This window comes from Pleurodeles waltl, chromosome 3_1, assembly GCF_031143425.1.
Source record: "Pleurodeles waltl isolate 20211129_DDA chromosome 3_1, aPleWal1.hap1.20221129, whole genome shotgun sequence".
NCBI lineage: Eukaryota > Metazoa > Chordata > Amphibia > Caudata > Salamandridae > Pleurodeles > Pleurodeles waltl.
In genome coordinates, this window is record NC_090440.1 from 1,555,719,799 (window position 1) to 1,555,747,623 (window position 27,825).

The following is a 27,825-nucleotide window of genomic DNA, read 5'->3' on the forward strand; positions in this document are numbered from 1 at the left end:
TTTCCTTTTCTTTCTGTATTATTTCTTCACCCTGCTGCATAATTGAGTTGTACGTTGTTGCATACTTTCAGTGCTTCCAGTGCTTCTGATTATAGGTTAATATAAAAGAGCATTCTAATACAGGTCTGTACATTGACTAAACGTGCTAAGTGATAGCCACTTCAGTGTTATAGATGTTGGTGTAGACCTACACATTGATGTAGGTTTGTATCCTGATATTTTGTATCATATAAATTTGTATTGGTGTGGGCATAGAAGTAAGCTAGTCTGCTGAGGTAGACTTGTAAGCTGATCTGCACCTCTTAGTTGCTGTAGGCCTACATGGCAGACCTGTACATTGATGGAAACTGCTGTAAAGACCATAAAGTCTGACTCTATTCCTGGTAGGCCCCCAATTCCATCTTGGACAACACTTCTCCCGCTTTCTGCTGAATCATTAATATGTCTGGTCTAAACACGAACAACACTAATGTAGCCTGCCCTTATCATTCTTATCATTCCTAGAACTGAGAGAGTGTCAAGTCATTCATATAATGACTTTGTTATAACATCTGATTTGACACCTAGGCTGGGACAAGTATTTACTTATTTTTATGTCAAGGCCTTAAAAAGAACATCCATAGATAAATCATCAAAAGAGTGTAGTCCGAATTGACATCCCTTCATCTCCCGATTTCTTAAAGATGTGTCTAAGACTATCCCTCGCTCCTTAAGTGGGGAGAAACTTCACCCAGGTCACAGACACAGATCACAGATCTAAATGAGCACAGCACCAAATTCTATCTCAACAGAAAAAGTCTCTAGCAAGACTTCCGTGGCATTGTGAAGCATATTCTGCCTTCATGGACTGGTGCCAAGATTGTGTTCTTGCAGAGGCCGCAATCTCCTAGCTTCTGGCCCTGTGCTTGAAATACCTGACAAGCTATTCCAAACAGACAACAAACCCTGTTGTCCAAGTATGCACCCCACCTCCATAAACTCATGTTTATTATTTATTCATTTGTTAGAACTAGCACAGAGCTTAGATATATCGCAATGAGGGTGTAAAGGCTATAAATTGTGATTTTATGATTTTTCCATATTTTCACTGTTATAGAAAAGCTTAGCTGCTTTTTATTATCATCTGTGATGTTATCAATATCATGTGCACTAGATCTCAGTACTTTAAAATAACTATTTCTAAATAAATATGTCCAAATACATATTCTGTTGCTAGTGATCTTGAGTGTATAAATCATTAATGCAGGATCGTTTGGATTACTACTGCTCCCTGTTAGTAACCCAAAAGCATTGACTCAATCTCATTTGAGTATTGGGTGGGGTTCTGTGGGGCTACAATAACCTGTTTTTCCCATTCATTGATTGGTGCATTGAACTAAGTTCACTCTTGTCACCCGTGGGTGTGAAAACAAATCTTATAGAGTTGAACCAAAGATTTAGTTTACACAACTGAAAATACACTTGTATTTTAAGACACTTGCATTGATACGACGGACTGTACAAAAGCATGCTCCTACTTCACCACTCACAACTATTGCTCAATTACTTCAAGAATAATGGTTGTTTAATCTTTAAAATCTTGATCTACCTTTATATGTATTTAGATTTCAGAATAGTGCATCATCGAAGTCAATAGGTCTGGGACAAGGGTCAGCAACATGTTCAATTATAGACTAGTGCCTCTAGAAGGACTATTCAGATGAGTTGCAGCTATTTCTATGTGATACTTGCGACCTGATGGCACTGACTGGAGAGTGGGGACCCCATCCCGAGCCTTGGTGGGCTCCGAATGCATTGCCACGGGGGCACGTGGCTCGAAGAGGAGACCGTCGAAAGGAGTGGCCGCCCGCAGTTACACGAGTGGCTGCTGAAGTGATCTCTTTATCCGGGAGGACACCAGGGATGGTCCCTCGTGGTAGTAGATGTCCTGGATCCCCGCTCTCAATTCCCTTGCAGTCAGGGGGTGGCATTGTCCCTCCAGATCGCAGGACGGGGTGGCGACCCTCGACGTAGGTCCCCAGTCCTGCCAGCATGACCTTAGCATTACAGTAGTGATGTGTGCTAAGATGCCCTAAAGAAAGGTTTTCCATGCCATATATCTTTATGTTGGTGATAGGGAGGACCTGCCATTTAGGGGTATGTTTTATCACAGGTGCATTCCAGGAAGTGTTTCTGCATTCAAGCTTATGTGTTTTCATGATAATGTGGTACAGTGATAAGGACAACATGGGCTTTTCATTTTTGGGCCATTCATGATGTTGTTTTGTCATCTATGATGAGATGTATGTCATTACATGTGCATTTCTAATACCACTGTTTTCCTGACCTTTGCTTATGTTGCAGAATAACCAGTCACCTAGGTGCTTTATGTGACTACTGCTGGCTTTTGCAGAGTACTAGTAACTGAATAATGTTCTGACAACAGCTTGTGTAGCGGGGTATTCCTGACAAGTTTTGTTTGGTCTAATGATGTTTAATGCAATACAGTTTATTTTGATATAACTTGGTGTTGTGTTTCCTTTGTGGCGTATGTAGTGCGTCACATGTGTTGGCAATCGTTTTACACATTGCCTCTGGGATAGGCTTGACTGCTTGTGCCAAGCTACCATGAGGGAGAGCAGTGGTTATCTTGGGTGTGTAGCTCCCTCGCCCTGACTAGAGTGAGTGGGTTCAGCCTGGCTTAGGTGCATACCGTAGCCAACCAGAAACCCCATTTCTAACAGAAATTCTTTTCCATGAGTGTTTAGGATTTGCTGTTTGCTTAAACTGCTTGGAAGAGGCGCATTGTTATAAATAACTCTTGCTATCGATTAACACTCTTGCCCAGGATTAACATTATTTTACTTTCTGTATGGAGGCTGGGAGCAGTTAGTTCAAATAAATATGCTTTTTATGCCTCTTCATGAGATATCAACCGTTTGTTTTGTATGCAAAAGTTATCTTTTTCATGTGTTATTTCATTTACAAATATCATGAAATTATAACTAAGGCCCATATTTTACTTTTCTACTGCTGCATTTGCGTAATTTTTTAACGCAAAAACGGCGCAAACTTACAAAATATAATTGCATTTTGTAAGTTTGTGCTGCTTTTGCGTAAAAAAATGACACAAACAGGGTGCTAGAAAAGTATAGATATGGGCCTAAGTTTTATTTTTTGATTGTTATTTGCTAAGTCTTAATATTGTCAAATTGAAATGGTTGTTAACAACTATTCAATAGATTTATTCAGTCATATATTTGTTCACAAGAGAAAGCATCTTGCTGAAATGAACTATTAATATGAATGATTTTCAAAAAAGGACTGTGCAAGATTAGGATTCTTACAGCATTTTATATAGCATTCTTAATGTGATGTTCTCTAACCTCCCCTTTCAGCGTTCACCCCATGCATGTCCTAGAATCCTCTCTCATTTCTTGCTTCACTTTACTGTGGGAAATACATTAGTGTTACTTTTCAATTCTCATATCACCTACATGCTGAGAACTACCAAATTTTAGCTACCTGTCAATGGATTACCCTAGGAGCTTCACACTCATCTCAGCCAAAGCCTTTTGTGATCACTACTTTATATATTTTACTTGTAATCATAATATATCTCCCCTCTAACCAAACCCTGGCTCAGTTTGTATCATTCAATCAATCAGTAATTTCTAAATTGCGGCTAATCACCCGGAGGGTCTCAAAGCACTGGATGAGACAGGTCCCTCTATATTCACGACAAGGCTATCATCACAACTCACAATCATGAAGTGAGAACACTGTGAACTCTTCTACTAAATTCCCTCTAAACCTTTTAGCTATACCAAAAATTTAACTTTGCCAATTGTACACTCTGGAACCAACAGTTACATATATTGACCAAAAGTCAGGCTGAATAGTAATTAAAAGCAGAATCCTTTTCAGATTCCTATTTCAGAATTTAAAATCTGTGTATGACCACCTACTACCACCTGGTTCATTCCATTTACTTCTCCACTGCTCACTGCCCTCCTACTCAGAAGCACTTATACTGCCTCTTATCACCATCCCATGTGTCCATCCCAGATTAGCGAACCCTGCTCCTCGACCTAAGGATATGCTTGTAAATGAACACCTTGAAACTACTTCTCTCAATGGAAAGATGCCCTTGTCTTCTTAACTCATTCACAAATGTATCATCCCCACATGAGTTTTTGAACCACCTATAGCTACTTCCATATTCCTGCAGTATGTCTTTGGAACCTAAATATGCAGAAATGCTCAAGAAGTGTAAAACAAATGCAAATTGTATGTGTGTTTTGACATTGATAAAATGTATACAGCTTTGTATTAACTCGGTTGTTGTCTTTTAATCTGCAGCTTCTCCAAACATTATACACTGGGGACTTGTGGAGCTGACAATTCTAGTGACTGTGCTAATTTGTGTTGCATCGGTAGCATCAATGCTATTAATTTGTGCTTGCCATGGACGCCACTCCAAATACAAAAAGGCAAATCAACAACATTCTGAAGAGCTGTTATCCGAGTACAACATATCCAACTCTGGGAAAGCTTTAAAAGAGCTCTTTTGTGATATGTCTGCATCTGGATCTGGATCTGGTATGTTGGAAGTTATGTAAATAAAAAATATATCTTTCTGTATGTTATGCATGGGATACCTCATGAAATGCCACAGTAAACAAAACACAACTGTGTAGTTTAAGCTTTCCAGGAGATCCTACTAAGATATGTACTGTAAATGTCAAAGGGTCTGATTTAGATTTTGATGAAGTTGGAGGAAGGTTGTATATCACAGGCCCTCACACCCATTAAACATGCAGCCCCCCTGCCCAATCATGAGTTAGGGGAAACTCCAGGTTTACCCTGGCAGAGCCTCTGCTTGCTCCACCAGTGAGAGTATCCTTAGCTGTATTAGCATGATTCTTAGAATGTCTTGCTATTTTTTTCTTCATAACCAGAGTCCAATCTCTTCTCTTCCATCCTTACACTCACTTCAGCTCTTGTCCTGTTTCACCTTTTTGGCTATGCTTCTCTTTTTTTCTCTACTCAGATCAACTCCCTCTCTCTGGTCCTTTATTGTCAGTGTCATGAAAAGAACATTATGAGTGGCTATCAGAATACAGATACTGTTCTGGTGTTTTGAACTTTTCTCAGTCGCTTAAATTATAACCACCCCTACTAGATTACTGAAATATGGGAGATTCAGTCCGTCTTTGCTATCTCTTCCTCTGTTTCTTCCTACCTTCCATTGCAGATTTCTCTTAAGATTTTGCTTAAAATGTGTCTTAACGGCTAATGTGTCCAAGGTATCATGATCCACAGAGGTGTAAACTTCTGTTGTTATTTTTGGTAGTTTCCTTCATGATCTTAAACTGGAAGTGCTTCAAGTCTCTGATTTATGGCCATAACTGAGAGCTTCTCCCTTAATTTTGCTCAGTATGACTAAAAAAACTGTAGAGAATTTCCCTAGTAGCGTCATTCCTAAGTCCAAAGCTGGTGCAGCCTTATGCTCATTTTGTACTTGTTTTAGTACTTCAATGAGAACTGCCAATGAAGACTTGTCATGCATGTTAGTAAAGATGCCTTCAAATATGCTTCCTCATGTGTTACATTCCACTTTAGGTGGCACCATTTTAAGAGGAAGACTCATAGTGAAAATCCTATGCTTGTCCTGGGCTGTTGTATATGGATAGACCACTTCCAACCGATTGGTGTCTCGAGCAAACCAGAAGGCAATCTCATCAGGGACATTTTTTTCATGATAACCTTTATCATCTGTGGACTGATTGACAACACATATCCCTGTACTACTGGTCCTGCCACTAAAGCTGGTCTAGAGTTGGTGGTATTCAGTACAAACTGTAAAAGTTTTCTGTATAAGAAGGCTGTATAGTTCAAGTTTGCTACAACATCAGCAAGTGCTAATGTGTCAAGATATGGAATGGGTTTGTATCCAGCTAGTACTGGCCATCTAGCCCCTTCATTAATGTTCAATGCTCATTGGCCATTCCTGAGTGTGTGTGTTTATGTGTGTGTGTGTGTATGGTAACTCACCAGCAAACTAGTTTTTGTGCTATTGGTAAGTTAAAGAGATTTACATATCCTGGTATGCCCTATTGTGTGCAGACAGTTCTGCAGGTTTGTAAGCCTGAAACTGCCCCAAGACAGCATCCATAGCCTTGAACTCCATTGATGAGTAAAATATCTCAAAGGCATACTCCGTGTGGGCAGCTATAACCAATGCAACTGCTCCTCCCGCATCAGGGACAGCAGTAGTCTTAAGATGTTGAGTAAATGCTTCCCTGTAATTTACTATTAACACAACAGAAGCCTCCATTTAACTGAATGGATTCAAAAGAAATGGAAAACCCAGAGATGGGGACAAACATTTTAAAAGTGAAGCTTGACAAACCTACAGCAATAAGTGTTTCCTTATTCCCTGTACGAGGTAACTATGATTGCTACGGATGTCTCTGTAATGATGTAATGATGGTCCACTTGTGTGTGCATATTAAAAGAAACTAGAAAAGAAAGGGTCCCAAACAAATTGGAATGCCTGTCCCATGTATGGCACCAACATTGCATAAGCTAAGACTCCTGCTTGGCTCTACAAGGTTTGCTTTTACATCCAGAGTTTCACAAGTGAACTTAGTTCAGTGCACCAACAGTTGAATTTGAAGAAACAGGTTGTTGTAGCCACACACGACCCCACTCAATAAAGAGTTGTTTTTAGGTTATTAACAGTCCCTATACATGGATCCAGGGACACAGTGGTAATTTAGAACCCAATTTCATTCTTTACAATATCACACACAAGAACTACTCTACGAAAAATAAATTTTAACTAAAAAGTGTTTATTTTAAGAGTCTCATCATGTTGCTTAGTGCATTCAAAATAACCAAATAGCCGTAGCCCTGCTCTTAAGTGGTTTGGGGAGAGCAGGGCTACGGCATGCTCCACCTCACTAGCCACATCAGCCCTACCACTCCTTTCACAGTTTCAGCAGAGGTACGCCATACGACCAGACAGTCCAACCCCAGCATGGCACTCAGCAGGTTTGCGTTAACGGCCTTGGTGCCCACTCCCCGTGCAGCAAGGATCAATGGCTGCCCTGTCTGCTACCCCTCAGAAGCAACATCCGCAAAACCCCTTCAGCATGACAGAGCACAATCACCCAGTAGGAAGCAGGATCTGAGGATTCATGCCGGTTTGGCGGGCCATAACATCAGACAGTTTGATCCTGCAAATTGTTCAAAAGGGCTACGCCCTCCCCTTCCCTTCCAAAACACCCACCCTTCCGCCCAACAACTGATGGAGGACTATTTTTCCTTTCTGCAGCAGAAAGTGCAAGCCCTTTTGGCCAAAAGGGACAATTGTAAGCATGCCATCACCAGAAGTAGGATGTGGTTGCTATTCCCACTACTTCCTGGTGCCTAAAAAGGACGGAGTCCTCCAGGCTATTTTAGCCCTCTCAGTTCAAGAAAACATTACGAATGTTACCAACATGAGTATTCATTTCCCTGCTTCAACTTTAGGTGAGGGGAAATGGCTGATGTATAAATGAAGTAGTGCCCTCTTGTCACCCTGTTAAGTTTTTCATCACATATTTTGCAGATGATCTATAGTGCATTAAGCTTTTTTTCCCCTGCCTACTCCTTCTACTACTCTATACCCTCTCCTAGGCTGAATCTTCCAGCTCCTGTGGAGTATACGAGCAATGTCCTGGAAGCACTCCTCTAGCTTGTACCGTAGTGGAGCCAAACAAAGCTATGAGCGGCAGCACATGAGTGGGCCTCTTGTTCCTCACAAAGCAGTGGCTGGCTTCTTGTTGTCAAGGAAAAGGCACTTTTTCCTATGGTTTTAGGTTATCTAAGTTCTCAGCCAATGAGAAGCAGCTCAGAATGCCCCTTAAAATATAAAATACTCCATATAGTATACTGTAAGTCCTCAGACTATGCACAAGGTTAAGCCCTTGTTGCTAGACACACCATGTCCGAGGTCTAGTAAGAGAGACAGTGGACTTGGAACGCTAAACAAAATTAAGTTCATTATGAATGACCTCTTAATAGTTGAATGTCATGCCAAAGTACATAAAATGGGCCATTTTAGGAGGAAAAATGTTGGGATTTTTTATTATATCAACCCCCAAATGTGGACGTCATCCACATATTATTTTTGGAGGTAACTAATTTGACACACACACAAAATTGCAGTCATTGTCTGCGGCCTCGAAAACGAGAATCTAACAAGCACAGAACCCTCCAACTTGGCAGTCCACCATCTGCACTTTAAGGACAGTGACCACAGACTCTAGAAGGGGACTCAACAATGGTTCATGTAGTCTGTGGTCTTGCCAGAAAGTCTGTGGACACACAACATTCAAAATGATGACCGTAGTTCACAGCTTTGTTGGTGCCACTGTGGACTATGAATCTTGTGGACCAGTGCTGTGTCAGATTCTGTAGTCTGTGGTCTCAGTATTGAGACCACATGACTTGGGTATGGTCATGCTTGTCAGGGCCCACAGATCCTATGACACAGACAAACTGGTTTTATCTTATGATATATGGAGACCCTTTGTGGGTCCCCCCACTTAAGCTGGGGTGCCAGGGTACGCTCTCCATGCCCCTTATGTGGCATCTCCAAATATCTTTTAGGACTTAGGAACCATGCCCCCATCCTGTAAAGGTGTCAGCAATAGAAGGTTTCCTGTTGTAGCCAGTCAATCGCATCATTTGGGTACACAAGCCTTGTTTTGAGCCTGTGGACCCAAAATGGACAATTGGAGAAAAAGCGTCCTCGTCCATTAAGAATTTAGTTTTTTTTTTTTAAACTTAGGTCTACAAATGGTCTGCAAATCCAAGTTTACAGACCACCAGATGACTAGCGATCTTCATATCTCTCTCTTGATTGGCAACTTGGCTAAATTTGAGGTCTAGAATAAATACTTTTCCACCTATAATTTCCCACAAATGACTGAACAGATTTGCACCGTAATACACCAAAAAGGGTAAATGTAGTGATGTACTGGTAAGAGTAAAGTTCTACTTTCTTCCCAAGATCCCAAGTTTGGCTTAAATCCATTCGGTCATTTTCCCAAATCAGACAGCAAGGAACCCTATGGGGAGAGGAGGGAGGTGGGGGTATGTTGGTTGGGGGTTGTTTAGGAAATGTGGCAGTTACATGTAAATGTCTCCTTTTTGATTCCCTCTGCCCTATCTTTTGCCCCAGCTTGATAGATATGTTTGAAACTTACCAGGCCGAACCCATATCGGTTAAACATTTTTTTTGAAGGTACATGCAGGTTTACATGGCACTTAAACAATATTGTTCAATTATTCATGTGTAAAACGTGATTTAACTACGGTTGTTATCCCAGGGAAACACATCAACAATAGCAAGAGATTGATTCATCACTGCCGAAATCTCTATCATCTTCTATGAAATAAAGATTTTGTTACTCAAAGTCAACTTCAAGATAGAAAAGGGCAGGGAGGTTCATGGATATAGGTACAGGCATAACAAGGGCCCCCATAGCCCGTGCGGTATAGGGGGAACGAGCTCCAGGTTCCCCCCTCAGCACAATAGCTGGGCCTGAGAGATCCTGAATAAGTCCAGAGGGCCCATTCCATGTAATTTGCTGGAGGGCCCCCTCACGTTTCGTTACGCCAATGGATATAGGTTATTTCAACTGATTAATAATGAATTGAATAATTATTTAAATAATTTTCTTATAGTGCTTCTGCTACACAAAAGGAATCCTGCCACTGGAAGTCCCATAACCAAACCTGATGATTTTGCAAGTTGGAAAAAACAGGTTTTCAGATTGTCTTCAAACAGACTGCGTTAGAGATTCCATTATTTGGCAGACAAATAAGAAAAAGATCTGCTTCCCTGTCTACACAATCTGATCCTTGAGAACGAAGTTTGATGAAGAGTGGCTGAGCGTAGAGGATGTGTTGGAAGAAACATATACAATTCTTCCTAATTCAGACAGGTCTTGTAATATTCAGATAATTATGTGTACAGTAAAACAGAGCTTTGAATTTGGCACATTTACACACTGGAAACCAATGTAAGGTTTCTAAGTGTGTTGTGACGGAAGTATACAGCGGAATGTCTAGTATGCGCCGGGCAGCCTAGTTCTGTGCAACATGAAGACGCTGAAGAAAATATAATGGAGCCACTCAATAAAGTAAGTTCCCATAATAAAGATGAGAAGAAAATTTCGGAAGTAGTGGAAAGATTTTAAAGAGTATACAACGTATGTGCAATTAGATAGTAGACATGCAGCAGATTTCAACAAATAAACAAAGCTTACTGTTGAAGATGAAACTCAGATTGTTTTGCAGAGCTAACCTGAGTAGGGGAAGATTCCATTTCCGGAGGCCACCAAGATGGTGACCAGACGGCAGATTGTTTATCAAACAAATTGTCTTGTGTCTGTAAACTTCAGACAATTCTGACTCATCCATTGAGCAAAAGCACATAAGACCTGTCAGAATTTTAGTTGAGAAATAGAGTGGCTCTCCAAGATGAAGACGATGCTTTGAGTGTCATCTCTGAAGGAAACAATATTGAATCTAAAAGATCTGACCAAAGAAGGTAAAGGAGATATGTACACATTAAACTGAGTCAGACTCAGCGTCGAACTCTGATGTACTGAGCAATGCAAAGTAAATAGTAAAGCAAGAAAGAAAATGTGGGCAAGCAACAATCTGGATTCTGTCAGATAAAAAGGAACAAAGGCAGCTGGGAGTTGCAACTTCTGCACGCTCACGTCAGTTGCTTTCAAGACTGTCCGCACCCCGAAACACAGAGCCCCAAAACCCAATTGGTGTGACCTAAATTTGGGATCTTAGTAATGGACAGAGTTCAATCACAGTAAGGGCTAGATGGGAGAGTCAGTGAGGAATCTGTGGCTAGAGTCTTTAACAGAAAGATAAATGACTTCTGAATAGATATCAAACAGAACCGCTTAGAAGGTGGGCCTGCACAAAGAATAAAACCAAAAAGTCTTGCAGGATGAAGCAGGCAAAGTGCCCCTCTCGCCAAACCTGACTATAGAGGCAATAGAGTTTTGTGAAAATATGGAGGGAGGCCCACAGGCTACCTGGTAAATGTCTATGACAGGAGGTGTGTGTGCTAATGCAGTTGTAGAAACGTTCGCCCTGGTAGAATGAACATGCTGCTTTTTAGCCAGTCCGTAACAGATCTTAATGAGGAGCAAAATCCAGTGAGAGATGTTTCTCTTCTGCGCAGCCTTGACTTTTTTCATTCCCGAGAACACCACAAAGATGTGATTGTCCACCAGCTGGTTTTTTGTATGATCTATGTAGAAGCTCATAACTCTCTTGTGGTCCAAATGAAATGGTCTTTCGTTCTCCATAGAGGGGTGAGACAAAGCATAGAACTCTGGCAAGATGATGGTTGGACCGATGTGGAACGGCGTGACAACTTCTACCAAAAAGGATACCAAAGTCTGTAGAACCTTTTTGTCAGGAAAGATGAGGGTTTATGGTGGGTTGACACAAAGAGCTTGAAGCTCACCCACTCATGTCACTAATGTCGTGGCAAGAAGGAACACTCTCTTGAGGGTGAGAAACTGTAAGGGGCAGCTGCAAAGTGGCTCACATAGGATTTAAATTAGAAAAGTGAGGGCCAATTTAAGGTCCCACTAAGGCAATGGCAAAGGGAGAGGGAGGAAATGAGTGCTGTAAACCTTCACAAAAAATCACATAACAACAAGGTATTTGAACAGACGGTTGATCCGGCAACCACAACATGCTGAAAGAGACAAAAGGTATACTTTAACTGTGACCATATCAAGACCATCTCAGACAAAGGACAAAACAAACAATAACACATCAGAGAGCTTGGCCTGAAGGAGGTCGATTTGCTGTGAACCACACATAGCCACAAATCTGTCCCAATGACAGACATGTACAGTTTTAGTTAAGGGACTTCCAGTTGCCAAGATGACATCAACCACCCCCAGAGGAATTAAAACATTCAGCTGTTGTTGCCCAATCTCAATGCAGATTGTGGATGACAGGATACATGGCTGCATTAGGCTTTGGCAGATGTGACAACCATTAAATTCTTAGTAAGCTTTTCAGCAGAGCTCTATGTCGCCCTTGGATCAGTAGTATTAATTGGAGGATCCTTCCTATGAGGTGACAAGTTGACTGATGGAATCTTGAATGCACACCTGGCTCCTTACTTGCCATGTACTGTTTAGAGGTGACTGATGGTGTTTGCCTTGGTAAGTTTGGGGAACATGCCATTGGTCCATGCAACCCATCTGCTAAATGATCATATTTAAGGCCCATGACAATGTATCAGCAACTTGAAATGCTACTGTGCCCTTAGTGTGATAAATTGACTTTGTGGACACCCCTGTAGAGTGTTTGTAGGGTAAAGTACCTAGGCTTCAGTAACACTGCATTTACCAACATTAGTTTTTTCATACCCGGAAAACTCAGCCGTTTTATACACAGGGATAAAAGCAGCATCTGCATAAGCTATACTGAGTTAGATATGTATGGCATGCTCTCTCACTGTCTGGACTTCAACAAGGAGGGAGGTGGCGCACACTCAATAGCCCAAGAGGCAGTTCTCTGAGACAAAACGTAGAGACAATACGTATACGCACCTTGCAGTTTCAGGGGCTCTCAATGGGCAGTGACACTTCCCTAGGATCCGGATGATATTGGACCCAGGGGCAGTCTCTGAAGAGGAGAAAGCAATAGAGATGGGCAGAGATTATGTGACAGCCATTAACTCTAGTAAAGCTGAATCGTATCTTCACTTAAGAAAATGCTAAAATTACTCATTGCTTAAGAGTGTTTTGTAGATTAGACAGTCTGGTGATTCGCACACTCTTCTAAACTTCACTTACATCTGCTCTTCTCTACTCATATTCAAAGTAAGAAGGTGTAGATTTCCAGGTCTAAGAAAAATCAGCAGTTTCTGTGCATCACAAACGTGGTACAATTTCTCACTTCTCTCTGTTGGCCCTCCAGCTGCAAAGAGCACAGCTTGGTGAAGTGAAGGTTTTATAAGATGACCAACATGAACTTACAGCTCTGACTCTAAACTGGGTCAGAAGAATGCAATGCATATGCAGTGTGTTGTACAACCTTCACCTATGTTCTGCGATTCGCGTGAGAATAAGGTAAATGAGTGATGGTGCAGATTTGGCCAGGAATCTAAGACTTTTAAGTTATTTTGCAAATCTGTGATGACACTCAAGATTTCTTAGTGGAAATTTGAACATGCATTAATGAGTAATGGAACAAATCGGACATATAGTAAGCATCACTGAGTGATGAGCCACATCTGAAAATGTATGTAATTGGTGATTTATGATATAATGTGAGAATTCTTTGGACAGCAGGGCCCAGTCATGTATAATGCTTGCACTGGCATAATGGTATGATTTCGTGACATATTGTAGGTACTCGTGCCACTGTGGTGCCGACCCATTATGCTTGAACTGAGATAATATTGGAAATGGTGGATATAATTTGGGCATTCTAGGAAAGTGGTGCCCAGCTGTAATGCTTGGAGTGGCATAATATTCCCAACATCTTGAATTTAAAACAATATCAATGATGCTCCTTGAGGTCTGATTATTTAAAATGATGTAACTTGTCTAAATCTATTGAGGCACGGTTGTTCCCATTCATCTATTAATACATTCACCCATTCATCCATCCATCCTTCAATACACTCACTTATTTACCTATTTGTCCATTCATGCACTAATTATTCATCCAGTTATTGAGTCTTCTCGCCAACGAAGAACCACTTTCACTTATGGCCTAGCCAGGCCAATTGGATTTGTCAAAGCTTAGTTTATTTTTGTATTGTGGTGTATTTTCTTTGGTGTTAACCACTGCCACTTGTATGTCTAAAAATAATATCATTTGTAGGTTTGCCTCTTCTTGTACAAAGAACAATTGCAAGGACTATTGTTATTCAGAAACTGGTAGGAAAAGGACGCTTTGGCGAAGTATGGCATGGAAAATGGTGTGGCGAAGATGTAGCTGTCAAAATCTTTTCTTCAAGAGATGAAAGATCTTGGTTTCGCGAGGCTGAAGTCTATCAAACAGTAATGCTGAGGCATGAAAATATCTTAGGTTTTATTGCTGCCGACAATAAAGGTAACTTCTTTTCCATTCATCTTTTGTTGAACAAATGTTTCTTTAAACTTAAACATTCAGTTGTATCTAAAATCAGTGTACGTACACAATCGGCTCAACCTAGAAAGGTTAATTTTGTATGGGTAAGCCTCCTCACATGCAGATGTCCACCTACAACTAGGTGGAATTTTCATCATAAATAAAATTAGCAATTTCCTTGTGTAGATTTACACCTAAATGTACTTATGAGTCTCTACATCATCAAAAGAGAGGTACTATTAGTTCCACCCTTTCGTAAAGATCTCTGCCATCAGTGAGGAAATGTTCCTGTAGGACGTAATGGGGGACTTTAATGAAAATACAGTTTTCATTTTATTGTTTTCAAGCCGAATGAATAAAGGACATTTCCCTAACTCCTCTTCGCCTGGAACTGCCACAGCAGGAAGGGATGACCCACTTGCACTAAAACGTAACATGTTATTTACATTTTAATTAATTGTTTTTTATTTGTATTCAAATTATTTTTATTAAGTTAAATGTGTATTTCCCATCCCAACCCTTAAAGTATCTTTTTGTTAAATGTGTCAAAAATTTTAAAGCAAGTTATGTGTTATTTTGTGATTCATCTAAAACAAATCTCATTTACAATACATTTTAGTAAAATGTTATTATACTTTTAAAAATAACATTTACAATGTTTTGCAAAGAGCAATAGTCTTACTGTAATGTGGGTGTGTTACATATTAGCACATCGTTTCCTAAACCCCTCATTCAATTTCCCTCATTCAATTTTCATTAACCCCACACTTTTTATAGAATTAGTCCATATTTTCCTACCACTGCCTCTTTTTCCTTCAACATTTACTAGTAAATACGAGGGTAGAGATTTCCATACATAAAATATGAGCAACAGAGGCAAAGATCTAAAACTGGAGGTTTGAGAATTGCATTTTGGACTAAATAGCATATTACTACTAGTATGACTTTATGTACTCAGAAATAGCTTTTGTGAATAGGTCCATGAATTTTAACGTCCTTACAGTCCTTACAGTGTATTTATTTTCAAACTACTTGCTCACCATATCATATACATTGCTCTATTGCTGGGGGATTTAACAAACCATACTGCAAATTTGGTACTGTATTACACCATAATTCAACTTTCTGTGATTATAGATAAATATGTGAAGTATTAACTAGATTATAGGCCGAGCAATTTTGCAAACATTCTTTTGTGTTATGAATGCTAACAAATTAAAAACATTACTAATGTTGCTAATGTTATAGTTAACAAATTATATAATTAAACATATGTATATATTTCAATTGAATTCTTTACACTTTCCTTACCCACAAATTAGTGTTCTAATGCCAATATCACTCATCCCTAAACATAATGAGTCAATTCTAGTATCTGTACTTACTCACATGTGCATCACACCAATAGTTCTCGACTTCTTATGACAGAGCTATTGGGTTTGTCAATGCTTGATTACTGCCCATATGTGAACACATGCATCAAGACACATGGGCGTGCTTGGCGGCAATATTGCCATGGTTTTTGTATTAAAGAAAACTAATTGGGGTGGACTTTCACCATTGATTAGGATGGCAGGTTCTCCTCAAGTCTCCAGAGTTTCGCAGCATGAGCGCGGCCAACCCACCACTCTTGGAGACAGTGGAAACTGGGGACAACATCTATCTATCTTTTACACCTGGCATGTACTCACTGTGGAGATAGCAGTCTTCCACTACCCATCTCCTGCATGAAGATTCAGTAAGGTTCCAGCCTTAGGAGCCTGCGGCCATGCTGCACGATGAATCCGAAGAACCTTTCTGAGGCCTGGCCTGGTCCGTCCGTTTGTGTTCCCGGCCCTTCTGCCTGTGTTCCTGTGCATCTCATTTGCTTCTGTCCCAGATGTGCTATAACACTGGGTCAATCTTCCTGACAGATGCTTTTTACAGGAGGGATGGAGGGTAGCAAAGCAGCCGCTGCTCCAGTGACACAGGGCTCCCCGCTGGATGCAACCCTCAAAGAGCTAACCTCCATTGAAGCGCGCTGGCATGCAATGGACATGAAGATAATGGACCTCACACAAGATTGAAATCTATCAAAGCAGACGTGGGATCTTTTCATGCCTGAGTGGATGTCATGGACAAACGCCTAACTGCTCAAGAACAAACTTGATTACAACATTCTTGCTTGGGTTCATCCCTCGTATTACAGGCATTTTTCAAACTCCCCATCTTAAAATATAGAGTTCACGCAGGATTGGTGCTGGTGCTACCCATGCGGATGCCAACAGACCTTGACCTCTGACAACCTGTTTGTTATGCCACACTCACACCCTTCAAATCCTCCTGAAGGTGCGAAAACATGGTTCCTATGAGCTACATTGATGCAAGATCCCGATTGCTGTGGACTGTTCACCGGAAACTAACACCGAAAGGAAAGCTTTCTTAACTCTCTGTCTGCAACTGAGAAGATGGGGCATCAAATTTGGACTCATCAAGCCTGCTGCCATGTGGATCACAAAGGGCAGCTGTTCTAGAGGCTTCTTTGATTCTGTGGAACTTATGACATTTTTGTAGTCTCTAGCACTGTCTGACAAGGAAACCTCAGTCCCATCAAAGGTGTGCCACACATACCCCCCAGCCTTTAGGGACCCAACCCGGTATTGTTGCTTGTTTGATCGTGCTTGGGGAATCAATCTGAACAAAAGCAGGTGCTCAGAACGGTGGAAGAAATTGTGCAGGTTAACATAAGGGGCAAGTTGCTCTCGCCATTGAAACTCCCAACTGCCCCTGAATTGGGTGTTGACAAATCCTTCTGGATCTGGTACCTATCTTCCTGCCACCCAGACCTGGACTGTTTCTTTGGTAAAACTGGGACAGGTGAGTATTGCATCGGGGCAGCCTCCTTCACCTATTTAATATTTATGGCCATTTTGGTGCATCATTCTTATACTGTTACATGCTTATCATGTTCTTATGGTGTTCCTGATCCTTGGCTATGTACACCTGCACAATGCGATCAATTCTTTCATCCCTTTATACTTAGCTCACATGTTTCCCCTCTTCCTTAGCTTCTTTCCATCTTTTTTTCACTATTGATGCTGGGCATGCCTCAGCTGCCGAATGGGCCCAGGCTCCTCTACAGTGTCCTTGGTCTCTATAGACAGTGCTCCCTAAGTGATTGCCCTGTCCGGAACCCAGCCCCCATACAACTGCATGCTGGTGCTATCTTCTATGTTGCCTTGACTGTGAGCTGACAACTTTTCCCTCAAACTGCACTTACCACCCTGTTGAAGTAAGCCTCAGCAAGGCCTACTAGTGCAAGGGGTTCACCCTTCTCTGCACAAAGTCCTCTGACCATATAGGAAGAAGTTGGCACAGAAACTGAAATAAAAGACAAAGGTGGTGATTCCTAGTTTGGCGGGCGGCGGTCGCCGCCCGCCAAGCGGGAACCGGCAGAAGACCGTGCCGCGATCAAAAGACCGCGGCGGTCATTCTGGCTTTCTCGCTGTGCGGGCGGGCGACCGCCAAAAGGCCGCCCGCCCGCCCAGCGGGAAACCCACAGCAACGATGAAGCCGGCTCCGAATGGAGCCGGCGGAGTTGCTTTTGTGCGACGGGTGCAGTTGCACCCGTCGCGATTTCCAGTGTCTGCTATGCAGACACTGGAAATCAATGTGGGGCCCTGTTAGGGGCCCAACGACACCCGTTCCCGCCAGCCTGGTTCTGGCGGTGAAAACCGCCAGAACCAGGCTGGCGGGAACCGGGTCAGAATCCCCAAGGCGGCGCTGCCTGCAGCACCGCCATGGAGGATTCTGCGGCCCAGGGGAAAACCGGCGGGAAACCGCCGGTTTCCCTTTTATGACCGCGGCTTTACCGCCGCGGTCAGAATGGGCCTGGATGCACTGCCAGCCTGTTGGCGGTGCATCCGCGGTCCCCTACCCTGGCGGTCTCGGACCGCCAGGGTAGGAATGACCCCCAAAGTTTATTAAACCTCATGAGGTGGTACTACAGTTCAAACAGCACCCTTCGGTAATGTTTGAAGTAGCACAGTGAACTGAGAGAGCATGGTCCTTTTATACCCACGCAGGGGCTAAAAGGAGGTGGTACAATTATAGAAGCAAGACTTGCATACATGTAAGGTCATGTAGAAATGCACAGTCGACAGGTAGGAGGGGCTAACAGTTTTCAAGGACTAACAGCTGCAGACCTTACTGGGCATGTGCGAAAGTGGGAGATGCTAAATATAACTTGTCACTAGGCAGATTTTCAAGAGTAGTTAACAGAAAGGTAGGACAGAGCACATGGTGAGCACATGGCAGCATGTGGCAGAGAAAATGGCTGCCATAAATACAAAATGGATTCCGCGAAATGTTCTCAATAGTCCCTAAATACAAGATGTCTTCTGCTAATGCTTAATCTAATCGCTGCTAAACTACAACAGACGACCCTTTCAGCATTAGCTGAAGACATTCATCTTTCTGGGATCATCTAAATATTCATCTTGTATATTTATGCTCATCATTTCAGCTATTTCCTTATCTAACATGTGTTGTGCTTTCATGTCTGTAATATTTCTTTTGGTAGGCATACAAGCAGTAATACACATGGAGCAGAACATTGGACCACACTGAATACAGATACAGCATGTGAAAAATATTGCAATCATTACACACAGGATAGTCAGTAGTTTCCAGCCCCAGGCGGAAACAAGAGCCCAAAACCATCCAGAAAAAGTCCAAGTACCAGTCTCTGTGTGGATTTCTGCAGCAATTTTATGCCATTTAGATATTGCATCATATACTGAAGGTGAGTGATCTGGAATAAAAACACAGCAACTACTACCGATGATGCGACATGCACCACCTCGGTCAGCTAATATCACATCTAGTACCATACGATTTTGGAGCGCTACAATCCTCGCAATTTGGAGCTCCTCAGTAATATTCCCAAGTGCCAGAGCTGCCTGATTGGTAACAGCTTCAACAACCCTAGTCAATCGTCTCACTTTCCTACTGTTTAACGCAGCACCCACAAAGGAGAACAACCCTAAATTAAAATCAACATATTGTTGCAGGCTAGTATCCGTTTGGTCTACCTCATTTGTACTTATTGCCCTTTTATATCTATTTTTAATGATGTCATTGAACAGTTTAAAATCTCGGTGATATGATGCAGGGGCCAAAAACACAGGGGGTAATAGAAAAGATACATAACACACACCTGACCACCCAATAGGTAGTTGGTAATATCCATAGTTACCACAAACAAAATATGTATTATGTGAAGCTGTAAAACTACTATTATTTACACCCTCAATAGTTAAAATCAAGGTACAATCGCTTATCCCTACTGGAATTCGCCCAATGCTACGTATACATAAATCTGCTTTAGTTTTTGTAACAGAAATCACAAATTGTTCTTTCTTGTCAGAGTCTCTTATATTTGTGAAGACATATGGTATTGAAACATTGTCCGGTTGATACTCTTCCCATTCCCATTTAGTTCCTTTGGCTTGGGGATACCCATCTTTGTCTTGGTAGCATACTTTATTAAGGCGAAAAAGAAGTCCGCCCTCTGTACGTTTTCCAGATGCAAACAAAAGCGTATACCAAGCTTGACAAGAACCATTGTGTGAAAAAGGAAGAGGAATGAAAGGTGTTCCTCCTTTCTTTTGATGCGCAGGTATCATTCCACATACCCAACAGTTAGTAGTATTTGTAGCATTATGAGTATGATGCAACATCTGAATGAAAGTATTATTGAAGTACGATTGACGGTGCTTCTGCTCCTGATAGGGAAGCGTAAAGTAATAGTGATCCTCTGGTAATGGAGTAGTGGCAACAAAAAACTCACGAGCAGGAGCCTTCTTTTCAACAAACCAAGTGATTATTGCTATAATCACCAAAACAACAACAAACCCCATAGTACTAATGATCAGTTTGTTATTCATTTTAGCAACAGTGATAATCGACCCTTTCAGAAATGAATTAAAAACAATCGTTGGAGCTCTTATCCCTGGGCAGCCGCTGATTTCTTCACCACGGGCCAAGATGGGTGTCACTACTCTAATGCATGGGTGATCCCCCCGCCCTTGCCACATTGGCTCTCCGTTTCACTAACCCAGGGCGGTAGCTCAACCAGTTTAAAAAAAAAAAAAATCTGATTCTTTCCTCTGTCTCAAATTATATCGCAACACTCCAGAAGTCGTATGGTCCGGAAAGACCTCTGCAGATTCGTCAGGTGATATAGCACGGCCTTTCTCCGTAGTCAAAATCTCTCGATGATCGGTCAGCACAGCAGGTTCCCCAAGGTAGGTAGCACTTTCTTGCAGTGAGTACTATGGACCCAATTCTTTCGGTTCGTCACTCTAACTGCTGTCCTTGTCGCAAGGAGCACCTGTTCTGGGCCTCGCCACCTTGGTTCCAAGCTGCTTGATCTTTCAAAGGACTTAATCATCACCTGGTCACCAGGTCGGAGTTCATGGCCTTCACCTGTAGATCTGTCAGGAAGTGCTTCTTGAACCTGTTGATGAATAGAAACCAAATTGTCGGTTAACTGTGTCAAATAATCATTCATCAGGACACAAGGTACATCATATACAGAATTTGGCTTAGGAACTCCCCAAATGTTCATTGGCCTCCCAAAAACCACTTCATAAGGACTAAGGCTGATTCGAGAGTGTGGCACTGACCTAATAGACAATAATGCCAACGGTAATGCATCCGGCCAAGTTAAGGATGTGGAAGCCTGTATCTTCGCTAACTTCAGCTTCAAAGTAGCATTATACCTTTCCACCAACCCTGCTGATTGTGGGTGGAAAACCGCATGGAACTTCTGTTTGATCCCTAATCCTTTCAGGACATATTTAATAACTTCCCCAACAAAATGAGGTCCGTTATCATTCCATAAAAGTCTGCAAACACCAAACCTAGGGAAACATTCTTTCAAAAGCACCTTTGCTGTGGTAATGGCAGTATTATCCTTTGTGGGGTACGCCTCTATCCATTTATTGAAGGCACATACCACCACCAAGACATACTATAAATTGTTGCAGCGTTCAAGCTGAATATAATCCATTTGTAGAACTTCGAAAGGTGCAGTTCGTGTAGCAAACCCTCCCGCAGGAGTACGTGTCCCTGTTCGTGTGCCAATTTGTTGAAGTAAGCCTCAGCAAGGCCTACTAGTGCAAGGGGATCACCCTTCTCTGCACAAAGTCCTCAGACCATATAGGAAGAAATTGGCACAGAAACTGAAATAAAAGACAAAGTTTATTAAACCTCATGAGGTGGTACTACAGTTCAAACAGCACCCTTTGGTAATGTTTGAAGTAGCACACTGAACTGAGAGAGCATGGTCCTTTTATACCCACGCATGGGCTAAAAGGAGGTGGTACAATTATAGAAGCAAGACTTGCATACATGTAAGGTCATGTGGAAATGCACAGTCGACAGGTAGGAGGGGCTAACAGTTTTCAAGGACTAACAGCTGCAGACCTTACTGGGCATGTGCGAAAGTGGGAGATGCTAAATATAACTTGTCACTAGGCAGATTTTCAAGAGTAGTTAACAGAAAGGTAAGACAGAGCACATGGTGAGCACATGGCAGCATGTGGCAGAGAAAATGGCTGCCATGAATACAAAATGGATTCCGCGAAATGTTCACAATAGTCACTAAATACAAGATGTCTTCTGCTAATGCTTAATCTAATCGCTGCTAAACTACAACAACCCCATATAGTGCCCCAATAATACCTTTCCATGAGCCTCACGAAATTGGGAATTGCATATGGGTGCGCCTATCCCATACCTGCTTCTCCCTTTCTTCTATCTCCCCTTCTCAGGGAAGTCGTAGAAACAGTTCATACCCTTTTTACTCATTTACTCAGTGACTCACACATGCCAAGGCAGGACACAAGATGCAAACTGGATTTCAATGCATTTATTGAAGCAATTGTATCCTAGTATAAAAAGTATGAGCTGCGATAAGGCAGATGAAACAGTTCAGTAATCATCATTACAACCAGTGTAAAGAAGATAAAAAATCCCACCATTTGGCAAGATTCTAGAAAGCCTAGAGAGTCCTGCCTAAACCATATGTCTAGATTTGAGAACATAGTAGTGGTAACCCTTCTGCCTGTCCCGATCTAGGGATTTAACCCCAATTCGTTGGGTTTGCCTGTAGTCTGGATGGCAATCCTTTCAGGAAGCTGAAGAATCCGTGCCAGGATCAGAGAGGATGTCTGTCTGCATCGCAGGACAATCATGTCTGGAATGCCCTCTGCTCCTTTAGGCCTATGTGTTGTTTATAGAATAACCCGTACTGAGTTTGGGGAAGAGGCCTGACGTATTGATGTGTCTAGTGAATAGGGACTGGCTCCTGGGATCCTGGACTGGCAATACAAGCTAGCAAATGACCTACCATACATGATAGCCTTTAGCAGGGCACAGAGTGCACGTTGTACAATGACTTGATAAAATGTGCATTGTGAACTATATCTTCCTAGAAAGAGGGAGCTGATTAAAGTATAAAAAGAACGAGCTAGAAGCAGGCTGTGTTAAAAAATATAAAAATGAATACAATGCATCTGAATGTAAAAAGCCCAGGCTTCGGGAATAAGGCTAAAATAAGGGTGCACAACGTAGGTGCTTAAGTGATCCTGCAACAAGAGGATACAAAGGTAGGATTGAAAGTGGCACAAAAAGTTACATTTTGCATTTCACTATTTATTCTTGAGGGGCTTATCAATGGAGACTTGGGCCCTAATTTAGTAAAGGATATTGAGCCCCTTCTATTTGATTTGGTAGTAAAAAAACAGCCATTTATTGGGGTGCAGTGGGCTCCTCACATCCCTGAGCCTGAGTGCAGCTTCACCTGCTGCACTATTGCCCTGGCTTCACATCTCTTAAAAGGATGGGAGCTGCAATGAAAAGTTGTAGCATGCTGTCTGGCTAGGACTTTGGCACAGTGCCAGGTATATCACTGTTCTGAATACCAAGGGCTGTTAACATCATGTCAAGATGCAGAGCAGGACACCCTTACCTCTGCATGCTAGTCCCCCTCAGCGCTCTACTTTGAAACTCTTCAACTTGCATATCTTCAGGAGCAGAAGAAGATGTAGGGGTGTTTAGAAAGTGGGTGCCTTCAGGACAAAAGCATTTTGTCTCAGAGGAACACAGCCTGTGAAACACCAGAGTAAAGACAAGAAAGACTGCATGTTCCATGAAGCCACAGGATTTTGAAAAGAATTACATATGGTGGAGACCATCTTGAAGACCTAAAGCATAGGTTTGTTGTGGTCCATAGTATCCTTCCTATGAATTTGTGAAACATAGTTGCGCTAGCCAGGACTTGTTTTGAAAATTAGAATCATTGGGCCAGATGTACCAAAGGATTTTACCCATTCTGTGTCTATGGGAAAAAGCTTTCGTACATATGGCCCATTGAAACCTGTTATACTATGAAGTCGACAATTTACTTTTTGATATAGAAGTATTTTCGAATCGCACTTGCAAAAGATGTAGACTTGCACTTGTTTATTTTTTTTCCAGAAGAGATCGATTGGGGTAGCAAACCCTATTTGCACCTTGTGTATTTAAACGAGGAGTGATCCATTATAAACCCTATTTTCACAAAGAGTTCTCCAACTGGATTGAGATTTTAGTGCCTGATTTAGAGTTTGGAGATGGATTAGTCCATTACAAATGTCCACACATTCAGTCTGCCTTATTACAAGTTCTTTATATCCTAAATGGTACTTGCAATAAGGCAGATAATATATCTGTAATGTTTGAGACAGACTAAACCATCTGCTAAATTCTAAGTCAGACACTTAATCATATATGCAACGGTGGTCCATGGGCCGCCAGGGCCGCAATGGGGGTCTCACTGCTGCGGGACTGGCGGTGAACACCACCATATTACGCCCACGCGGTTTGGCCACTGCCAAACAACGCTTCTCTCTCTGTCCCGCTGCTTTACCCCAGCCTGGCGGGAGTCAAAAAACTCCTGTGGTTATTTTGACTCGGGACACCACCAGCATTTTCCTGGTGTTCTCACTGCCATGAAAATGCTGGTGGAAAGGTATCCCAATGACAGGAACTTGCATTCCTGTCACCGGAATTCCCCCAAACACCTCCGCACGCATGCACCCACACCCACAAAATCACACACACACACCCACACTCACACACACACACTCACAACATTCACCCCCATAGACACAAATACATACCCATACACATCTCACATGCACGCATAAACTCTCCATTGCCCCACCCCCTCCCTTCAACTACATACATACATACATACACAACGCCCACCCCCTCACTAATGTTCACAAAACCACACCCCCACTCTCCAATCGAACCTCACCGCACGTGCACGCTATCACACTATATACACATACAAACATACAAGTACCTGCATGCATGCACTCACTCACCCCCCTTTCCACCTTACTCTTCCATTTACTCCCCCTTCCCCTTACTCATCATTCACTCTCCTCTGCCCCTTTACTCATCCATTCACACCCCCTTACTCATTCACCCATGCACACACCCCGACCCCGTCCACATGAATACAAACACGCACCCTCACCCACCATACACATTCACCCACTCATGCATCACCGTCACCACATTTACACACAGACATGCACGCACAAACACTCCCCCTCCCCCCACATTCATGAAACGCATACACACACACACACACACCCATTCACACCGCCCAATCCTCCTCCCCTTGCGGATGACACCTACCTCATCCAATGAAGTGCTCATCCATGAAGGGACAGGACCTGGTGCTCCCACCGCTGGCAGCAACCCACCACCAGAAGACCGCCACACAGAATTACAGGTCACAATTCTGTGGGTGGAAATGCCTAAACACCGCAAATGATGCCGGATATCTAACTGCCAGCGGTGCAGATAGCCGGTGGCAGACGTAATATGGCAGTCGGAAGACTGCCAGCACTGGTGGTCTTTTGGCGGCCGTGGCAGTCTTCGGAAAAGACCGCTGCAGTCATAATGAGGGCCTATATCCATACTAAAAGTCTTTGTTTTTTAACATCAGCGCTCCTGCATTGAAATGAAATCCAACTGTGTAAACAGGCAGTGTGACAATATTCAGCATCTCTATTCGTTCTGTTGTTTCATTGCCCATCTATTGATGTCCTACACAGTAACAGTGTGAGTAAGACTGTAGACTCAGCTAAATGTGGAAGGTTCCATCACTCCTGTTGGACCTGGATTTCAAGGTTAGTGCATCTTGGAGCACCAGGACGAGTAATCCAAGAGACCCAAAACTCAAATAAATGCAGTTATGGCAAATTAGAATGTGGGTGCAGTCCCATTACCTTGAGTTTATTTGTTCAAAAGTAGAGCATCTAATTAATTAATTTCAGCAAATCATTTAAAATATTTGCAGTGTTTCCTTTTAATAAAGTAACACATTGGACTGCATTGTTCTTTAAATATCCCTTCTTCAAACACTCCTGCAATGTAGTTCATAGCTCGTCTCTTTGTGAACAACATACTGTTGGATAGTCACTGTAAGTATTTACAGCTAATTAACACAAACTGGTTAGTCCATGCAGTTGCTAATGCCACTGAGTCTCCTAAATGGCAAAAATGTGCTTGTCTGCTTCCCCACAAAAAAATATTCACAATTTTAAATAAACAAAAAACAATGGTTTTGATGACGAGGGAACCTATCGTTCTTTACAACCTATTCTACTCTCGAATTCCATTAAAACAGGTCATCGACAAACTGTGGCACATATTAAATACAGGGCAAAAAGGATTTGAAAGCACCTACTTTCCTACGAACAAGAGTGAAATATTAGGGATAAAGTTTTCCGCTCTACATCAAAAACGTTCATGCAGACCACATCTCAAACTACTTTAAGGAATCTCCCTCCTGTAGCAAGACATTTTCTTTGTGGCATAGGCTCTGTATGAAAATTCAGCCAGACAAAAATATGTAGGCTTCAGTACACCCTGGCATCTACGCAAACACCAACTGCAATACTGGTAATGTATTTCACTTAGAATCACTTTTCCCTGATACCTATGTTACATGGCCATGATGACAAGAAAAGTAAAAATCTGAATCAGTGTACACAGAAACAACATGTTTGCAAGGATTCTGTGACCAAATTGCAAGCACGCTATGTAAAAATATAATACAATGATAATGAGCTGAAAAAGATCATACTAAAAGAACTGACCACTAATCAGGATTTAAGTGACATCATCAAAACACCATTTACAAAAGAACATTGAAGTTAAAAATCATTTATTTTTTTCAATGATGACATTCCTTGTCATATGATCCATTGAATTAAACAAAGCTTTTAGATTCCACGTGGTAGTGAAAATTTCCTGCATATATTGAGTTTTACGTATAAAGCCTGAGTGCTATGAGTATTTTTTATCCCCAAAAATCCATGATGAATTATAGATTTCCATATTCAATTTAATTAGTTGTTTGGTTACTATACGGTTAGATTCTGGATCTGGGTACTTATTGGCCAATGCAGAATGCTACATATACAACTACTACTTGATTTAATGAAAAAATCACTTGCATTTTAACAACACATTGATTTTGGGGTAGAGATCACTTTGATGACATTTCAGAATATTCAGGACCCCTCATCTCACATTAATAAATATCAAAGCTGTGCATGTCCTATTCTTCAAACTGAATTACATGGAGTAATGTGATGCCTACACTTGTTACAATTGACCAATCTGCATGACATACGGTATCACCTCGGGATATCTGAGTAGGAAGGCAGAACACGTGTTCGAAACCCTTGTCATGGCAGCACTCAATCCCACTTTAGGTTGGAGTAGCAAACAATTGCATTGCTCCACCTTGTTGGGAATGTTGTTTAATTTTGTATGGTCACTGCACGCCGTCCCACGCTGTAAGCATGAGATGTAATGCATACTGCTGTAGCTGATTTTTGATCTGTTTTTCTTAGCATATTATATAAAATGCATCTTTGTATAAAATACGAACTGCGCTCTGCCTTTTCCTGCCGCCGCCCCATTCATGCAGCAGCATGTGAGGTGATATGCTTACTGACAAGTATACACCATGAGAACACTGTTTAAGCATCCTTCTTATCCTTCTGCACCACGGAGAACCAGTAGAAGCCATCAGGGGAATAAACCTAATCGAGCTTTCTCTCGGTTAGAATTAAATGCCACATACACGTTGCACTTGCCTCTCCTGTTAACGTTCGTATCGTCAGGCGTCTCGTAATCAACTTCCTAGTTGTTTAGGTTAACTCTTAGACAAATATCTCCAGGATTTGATATTTTTCAACGCCCTCCTTAATTCCTTTTAGGGTGATAGAGTGGGTTACATGTGTAAGATTCACTCTTTTCCGTGTTATCACCATGCGTGTTATGCTTAAACAATGAGTGCTAATGGCTGTATTCTTTAGAAGGGTGACTGCATTTTTCATGCGTATTCATATTCATCTGGAACCTCTGTGATTCAACAACAAAATGGGGCAAGCAACCATTGTGGTAGCTAAAATGGAAAATAGATCATTTGCAAACTAATAGATTATGGGGGTGCTGTGGGTTTTTTCAGAATAGGAGTTAGCTGCCCAGATTTTACACAGTCTGGAATAGAGCCATGAAGTAATGAAGCATTTACTG

General features: G+C 41.9%; 1 protein-coding gene across 2 annotated transcripts in view; it reads left to right on the forward strand.

Moving 5' to 3' along the window:
• Nucleotides 1-27,825, forward strand: part of ACVR1C (activin A receptor type 1C) — a 1,080,214-nt gene that overhangs the window by 636,940 nt on the left and 415,449 nt on the right. For both annotated transcript variants that reach the window (XM_069225150.1, XM_069225149.1), the window contains exons 3-4: nucleotides 4,342-4,581; nucleotides 13,921-14,151. In XM_069225150.1, coding sequence (XP_069081251.1) covers nucleotides 4,342-4,581; nucleotides 13,921-14,151 — 471 coding nt within the window. The remainder of the gene's footprint in view (nucleotides 1-4,341; nucleotides 4,582-13,920; nucleotides 14,152-27,825) is intronic.